This window comes from Poecilia latipinna, unplaced genomic scaffold (assembly GCF_001443285.1).
Source record: "Poecilia latipinna isolate Pla-1442-1.1 unplaced genomic scaffold, P_latipinna-1.0 Scaffold1880, whole genome shotgun sequence".
NCBI lineage: Eukaryota > Metazoa > Chordata > Actinopteri > Cyprinodontiformes > Poeciliidae > Poecilia > Poecilia latipinna.
Window position 1 is genome coordinate 31,822 of NW_015114496.1, and position 7,337 is coordinate 39,158.

General features: G+C 41.2%; 1 protein-coding gene across 1 annotated transcript; it reads right to left on the reverse strand.

The window, feature by feature from the left end:
* Window positions 1-3,909: 3,909 nt before the first annotated feature.
* setmar (SET domain and mariner transposase fusion gene) lies at window positions 3,910-7,041 on the reverse strand. Its single transcript, XM_015015065.1, has 2 exons — window positions 6,892-7,041; window positions 3,910-5,621 (listed from the first exon to the last, which is right to left on the reverse strand). Exons 1-2 carry the CDS (start codon window positions 6,976-6,978, stop codon window positions 4,857-4,859), a joined length of 852 nt encoding a protein of 283 aa, XP_014870551.1. The 5' UTR covers window positions 6,979-7,041; the 3' UTR covers window positions 3,910-4,856.
* Between the last annotated feature and the right edge of the window lie 296 nt (window positions 7,042-7,337).

Genomic DNA, 7,337 nt, shown 5'->3' on the forward strand with positions numbered 1-7,337 from the left:
ACCACATGATTTACATCACTAAAACTAAAAAATATTAAAAATAATTATTACAAATAATTATGGAAGAATGTCACTTTAGGCTAAACACATAATTAACTGTAGAGTCATGTATTCAATTTACAACTAGGATCTTACATTAACAAAATTAGCGCAAGACCCAAAAAAGGGAACATTATTTTGGTCCAATTCCACCAACAGAACCCAGATCTGATTACACCTAGTCCTGTGGGGGAAAAAAAGTCACATAAATAGAACCATTCTGACAACACGAAGTTGGCAAAACATCTTAAATAGCCACATTCTGCTCCAATCTGAGGAAATTGAAGAACGGGTGAGAAAATCAATGGCATGCATCAGTTTGGAAACCACAGAAAACATGGACCAATGGTGAACCAGCATATCATAATTCCTGCAGGAGCGCATCAACATTCCCTTCCCTCAGTTGGGATTTGGGCTCATTATTCATAAGGAAGAGGCTGGAAAAAAATAGCATCCAGGGGAGAGTCTTAGAGCATCCTATTACTTCTAACATAAATTACTTCTAATTTATATTGAGCTTAACATAAATTACTTCTAATTTATATTGAGCTTTTGTAGTTATGCTGACCACTAAAGCACTTTACACTAGAGCTGCATTCATCAATTGCACTCAAACAGTCAGACACCAATATGCAGATCAGCAGGCAATTTGGGGCCAAGTGCTTCACCAAGGAAAACATAAATCAAGATGACAATTTCTGGATTACAAGATGACTTCTCTCCACAGAGCCAAAAGGACATCTTAAAGTCAAACATGGGGTTGTTGTAATGGTCTGGGTTGGTTCAGGGACTGGACGACCTTAACTTAATTTGAGAAAATAATGAATTCTGCTCTCTATCCCAGAACGTCCAAAAGGGAAAATCCCTGCCCATCACCCAGTGAAACTAAAGCGTTTTTGGTCATGTAGAAATACATATGCAATGATTTCTTAACAATTCATAAAGTTTTGAAGTTAAAGTCTGGCATTAAATCCAACTGACAAGCTGAATTACAACAATTATTTGAAGAACCATGTTTCAAAATAGGGACAGAGAGATTATATTTTCACAAAGGACCAGATTGGTTTTCTATTTATTCTTTCCCCCCCTCTATTAATTAAAATAATCATTTCAAAACAGCGTTTTATATTTAACTCAGGTCATTTTTGTCCGGTATTTCACATCTTTTTGATGATGTGAAACCCGCTTCTTCACACCACTATATGTAAACTCTCACATGTGGAAGAAGTGATCAGTGTGAAAAGCAGCCTGTGAAGGCGGGCGCCTCCTGCACTCCAGAACTTCCTGCTGGGCCCAGTGCAGGTGTCCTGGGCCAAATTTAACTTAACATCTGTGATGGGAGGAGTCAATGTGAGAAACCCTTTTCACACCAACCTCTCTTAGCAGGAAAGAGACACGGCGCTCTACGGCTTACCCCGTGGAAAAAAAAAAAAAAAAAGACAAATTCAGTTGAGTGCTTCATGGACTGATACCTTATTCTGTATTAACTGACAAAAAAAAGTGGGGCAAATGTTTCAACTGGAACGTTTAAAATGTCTTCGCCAGCCGAGACCCTGAAAATAAGCTTTGAGTTTTTTTTCTTCTTTTTTTAATTTGGCTGCAGGATTCAAGGCAAGGACATCTGCTCCCTCATCAGAGACGTGCTCCAGTTTAGAACAAATCGACTGCCAGTAGTAATTTCTCCGCTGGTCACTCAACCCGAAATAGTCGGGGCCCTTTATCAATGTGACGCATAATCAAGCTGCATCTTGTTTTCTGTACCCCTTTGAAATGTAGTTTGAAAAGATATACTGAGAAAGTTTGATTAAGCTCAATCAATTAATATTTAACCATACACTACCATCATTTCATGTAATGCATTAATTGCTTCTTTTATTTTATGCGGCCATTCCTGCATTTCAGTTCTTACAGCTCCAAGCAAATTCAGCTAGGTTTATAATTAATGAAATTTAATCCGGCACCATCAGAAGCCACCTAATTAATGAATAGAGTTGGTGTAATTTCATGTCAGTCAAAATCCAGCTGTACTCTGACGACTTTAAAGATTCGCTGAGAGAACTTCAGTGAACAAACAGCATCATAAAAACTAAAACAAAACACACTGTATAAAAAGTTGTGGAGAAGGTTAAAGTTGATGCTTATGTCTTTGGGCATGAAGGATCTCCTGTAGCAGTCTGTATTCCAGCAAGTCTGACTGAAAACATTATAATTGTGTAAAAGTCTCATAAGGAGGATTCTGGTCCATCGCGTTCTTTATAATATGAAGAAGAATGAACGATTTCAATCTCTAAACTGGTAAAACACATAAAGCTGCACTGACTTAAATGCCTACCACACAGATTTTATTTTTTTTTTAAAAAACAAATCATGAAAACAATTTTCCACTTCCCAATTATGCACTACTTTGTGTTGGTCTATTTCATTAAATCTCGATAAAACACACAAAAGGTTGTAGTTGTAATCTGGGGAAAAAAAAAGTGTGGAAAAGTTCAAGGGTTATGACTAAAAGGCTCTGGGCAATTTTTCAAACCTCAGTGGTTTAAAGGAATCACAGCAAAACGTGATCCTTTTTGCTCTCTACGGCTTTCCCTCCACAGGGTAAGCAGTAGAGAGCCGTGTCTCTTTCCTGCTAAGAGAGGACGGTGTGAAAAAGGTTTCTCACATTGACTCCTCCCATCACAGTGACAGGTACCAAAAGTACCTGTCACTTTGGGAATGAGAAGATTATATTATGACAACTCCACTGAGTACCAACAATGAAAACATTGTGTTTTCATTGGAAATGATATTTAGCAAAGGCCAGAGGAGAACCGCTGCGCCTCTAAAAATCCAATCACATCCCGACTAAAGCACCCTCCTGCTCTGAACACGTTTCATTCTCTGTGTTCTCATGTTAGGTTTTGGGCTGGGAGGGTACACAGGGAGTTTTGCAGGGAAGTTCACCTCATGTGATTAAGTGCCGGTTGCTAGGTGACAGTGCTGGAAAGGAGCTGCTCTCGTTCGCAGCCGTTCTGCCGGGCAGATCTGAGATCGGCCTTCGCGCGCCTCCCGAATCAGCCAGTGTCTGTCCAAATCACCTCCTGTACACACCGCCGGTTGTCATGGGGATTCCAGGGACATCTGACTCAAGAATGACATGAGTCATGGATTTAAAAAAAAAAGAAAAAAGCTTTTCTTCTTACACTGACGTTTGAAATATTGAATTGAATTCATCCAAAGGCAAAAAGGAAGTAGCCCTCATTTCTAGGTGTCATGCTAAATAAAGTTTACCACCAATGACATTTCTTCATTATAAGCAAAAACGAACAAACAGAAGAGCTAAAAATGATCTGAATTATCCAACGATTGAATTAGGAGATGGAACTTATGTTTCAGTGTTAATTTTCTCCCTTTTCCCTGCCCTACTTCCCAGGGAAAAGGGAGTGTAGCATCAAGCTACACCTCTCCACATGAATGTTGAACATTTCTGATTATCCTGATTGCACCCTATCAAATACCTTTGATTTGGCTGCATATCGCATGCAACTCCTCTCAGACGTTTCTTCCATATTCATCTTTTTTGTCACACAAATGTTTCTATGAGGGCCTTATGTGGAATCACCCTTTAGACCTAATCACTTGTTGAGCAACAGTTGGCAGCAGTGAGCCTTTCACAACGACGTGGAGGAATTGTGGCTCTGTCTCCTTTAATTCAGCTGCATTGGAGGATTTTTGATAATCAAGGTCATGCAGAAAATTTAAGGTCCAAAATCTTAAATTTTTCTTTTAGAGCTGATAAGAGTTGGACTTGTCGGTGTGCTTTGGATCGTCTTGTGGCATAACCCAAGTGTGAATGTACCCTTAAAATATTCTTAAGGTACTTTTTCTTACTTTCAAATAATTGCATTAACTGCAGAATCCAGTCAATTCGCCACACCGCTCCGATCGACAGAAGGTTTTCGGTGCCGTCTATGCACCACCACCACCCTCCTCTCCACCCCAATGTGGCTGCAGCACTGGTCCCATTTCAGGATGAAACATGGTCTCCATCCTAATTAACCCAAATGTGGATATTAATAAGATGAAAGCAGGTCTAGACTAGAAATGGGGCAGATCGAGAGGAGATGGTCCTGATTTCGTTATGGTCACGTTAACGCTAAAGTAGGACACCTTCGCCCCTCCTTTGCCGGGGGAATAAAGTCGGTTTCTATATAAACTTGTACCCCACCTCCCACCTCTCGTGATCCAGCACCATCAGAAGCAGAAAAAATATGTAAGAAAATGGGAAATTACACATCCCAACGATAAATGTCGAACCAATAGACACATAAATATCTACAGCTAACAGGAATTTGTCCCTTCTAATTTGCGTAAGCCTTTGTGTCTGTCTAAAGAAACTTATTAAATACCAGTCCTTGTGGTGTGAAAAATGGAAGGAGACAGACTGAAAGTCTGTTGGGACTCAACCAGGACAGGAAATAAATATCCCATATCAGGTGAAATGGGTTGGAATAACAGTAGGTTTACTCCCTTAGATAAATAAAGCATTTTTTTTTTCTTATTCTTATTTATCTTATTCATATCTGTTTTTACAGCGAGTGGGAGGCAGCATTAAGACAGGGGGAGAATCAGAAGGGAACCAAACAGGAAACGGTGACGAGCGAAGCCATGACTCATCCAAACGATTGTGCTGGAAACTGCCGATGCGCTCCACAGTCTTGTCTTAATGAGCTGCTGAACTGACCGAGGGTTCAAGGAAACTCATCATGGACAAACTGCTTTTTTTTGTTTGTTTGTTTCTTTTGTTTTTTTACAGTTGAGTTAAAAACAACTTTATTTCAGCCGAGGATCGATAAATCGAGCGGAAGGAAGCGCGTGCAGTTCACCGAACCGCAGTGGCACTGCTTCCTCTTCAGTCCGTCCCCGGATGGCGCCTCTACGGGCTTTTGGGCGCCATATCTTCCCGAGTAGTCAAACGTCAGTTCCTCCTGTGCGTGTATGTCCCGTCCGGCGAACAGCGCCAGCCTCGGTATGGCAGAGTGAACGCGAACGGGCAGCATGTACAGATTCGGTGCGCAGGAGTGGTTGAGGAAGCGGCCCACGTTTCCTGTCCGAGCGGGGTCCACGAACGTCTCTGTGACGGAGCCCGTCCCCGCGTGCTCCCTGACGGCGATGATGTAATTGTTCTCCTCGGCTCTCTGGGTGAGCTGTCTGCGTTTGGCCTCCGCGAAAGTGATCACCTCCCCCGCGTATTCGCACACAAACATCCCGCGAGGAATTTCTTTCATTGTTCGTACTCCCCAGCCCTTGCTCTTGGTGCGCCAGACCTCCAGCCTGAGCCGGAGCCCCCTCCCTACCACGCGGTTAGAGCAGGTGTCGCTGCAGGTACAAAGGGCATTGCACTCAAACACGGGGGAAGAGTAGCCGGATTCAGGTCCGTCGAGGTTCAGCAGCCTGCCCGTGTCATCATAGACCTTGTCGGACGTTTGAAGGCAAGTGCAGGTCTCGGGGTGGCAGGAATGGGAATTACAGGAGCAACCAGGAAGGGTGACTTCACTTGGATCTACGGAGCATCCTGGGCCCTGAACGTTATCTGCGGAATACTTGAGAAAAACAGAAAATTACAGAAGCTGCACCAGATTAATAAAAAAAAATAAAATAAAAAAATTGGAAAAATATTCATATGGCTTGAATAATTTCTGAAGTTTTACATCCATAAATTTATACTTTGTAGGGATTTCTGTGAGATTGACACAATGTGGTGTATAAAAGTAAAAGGGATGGAAAAAGATACATCGGTCTGTGCTTAACACCAGCGGCCATTGAGTGAGAGGCAGGATACACCCTGGACAGGTCACCAGCCTATCACAGGGCAAACAACCATGCGTACACACACACAGACATACACACGTAAGGGAAATTTAAAGAGACTAATTAATCTAACTGTCATGATTTACCCTGGAGTACCAGGAAAGAACCCCTGCATGCACAGGGAGAACATACAAACTCTACACAGAAAGGTCGGGTTTTGAACCCAAGACCTTCTTGCTTCAAGGCTACGATGCTACCAACTGTACAACAATAGCATCCTTCTTTGTGATAGTCTGGTACATAAAATATGTGGATGCTTGTGATTGTGTACTTCTGCAAGGCACTATACGTGTAAAAAGAGTGCAACTAGAAATAAAAATTCATGAAATTAATTAATTTTCATGTCAGTAAACAAGTCAAACAGGTTCACAGCTCAAAGATGTTACTGTTTATCGCTTAACAAAAGGTGTGCCAATGTTTTACATACTTTTTCAGACTACAACTGTCATTCATTTGTAATCAGCTTACACAATACGTAACCCTACCTGTGGGCATAATAAATCAGTCTACATCCTCCTGCTAAGGTTGTAGAAAGGCAGTCATTGTTTGATTCGCTACAAGTTGGAGACAGGTTATGTTTGCAGTGATGATTTACTGACACCTGCTGGTGAAACAAGGCATTTCAGCTGATGGAGGTGAGGCTTCTCAGAGCAGATGGCTACAGTTTAAAAGGCATTTAATCCAATACTCACAAGGTATTATGTTTTATTATTCATATAAAATAATAAAAACAAATCAATAAAATAAAATAAAATAAAATAGAAATACCCCGGACTCATTAAATGTCTACTGAATTCGCAGACCAAGCAAGTATTAAAACTATTTTAGTGTTCACAAAAGCAGCTAAAATGTTAAATTGCAAGCAATTTTGTTCCGGTTATGACAATTCCGAGAAAGCAAAACGTCGATTCTGCGCGTCCCTTTTCCTGCCTCAAAGTAATAATTCAGTTACTGTTAGCTACCGGGGGTATTCATCTGCGGAAAGGGTTTGGGTGTCGTCACCTTGAATGTCGGAGGTGTCAGAGCTTCACATATAACAGGAACATCCTCCAAACCGCCGCTCAAATCCACACCGTCCTCCTCAGTCATGCTGTGGACCAGCTATCTACCTGCAGCATGTCAACAAACTGAATCAAAACCAGAAAAAAACAGCTTCCGCTGATGAAGTTAACGACTATCTCCCCCTAGCGGTAAGTTGGAATCATTACACCCTCATAAGACCCTCGTCATAAGAGATGACGAGGGTCATAAGACCCTCGTCATCTCTTATGAGGGTGTAAAAAAATGCATGTAAAAAAGCATTTTTTACATGCTTTTTTTTTTACAAAGCATGTAAAAAAATACATGCTTTGTCTCAATAAAGAATTTGATGCCACATCTTTAAAGTTAAATAAATTTTAAAAAAGTGTTTTGAGAAGCCAGAATCTTATTCTACACCACATATTTAA

Excerpts from the sequence above, each read along its gene's own strand:
- setmar (XM_015015065.1), bottom strand. The coding sequence starts at position 6,978 with ATGACTGAGGAGGACGGTGTGGATTTGAGCGGCGGTTTGGAGGATGTT. Across the intron at positions 5,622-6,891 it reads TGACACCTCCGACATTCAAG|TATTCCGCAGATAACGTTCA; the intron begins GTGACGACACCC and ends GTTTTTCTCAAG.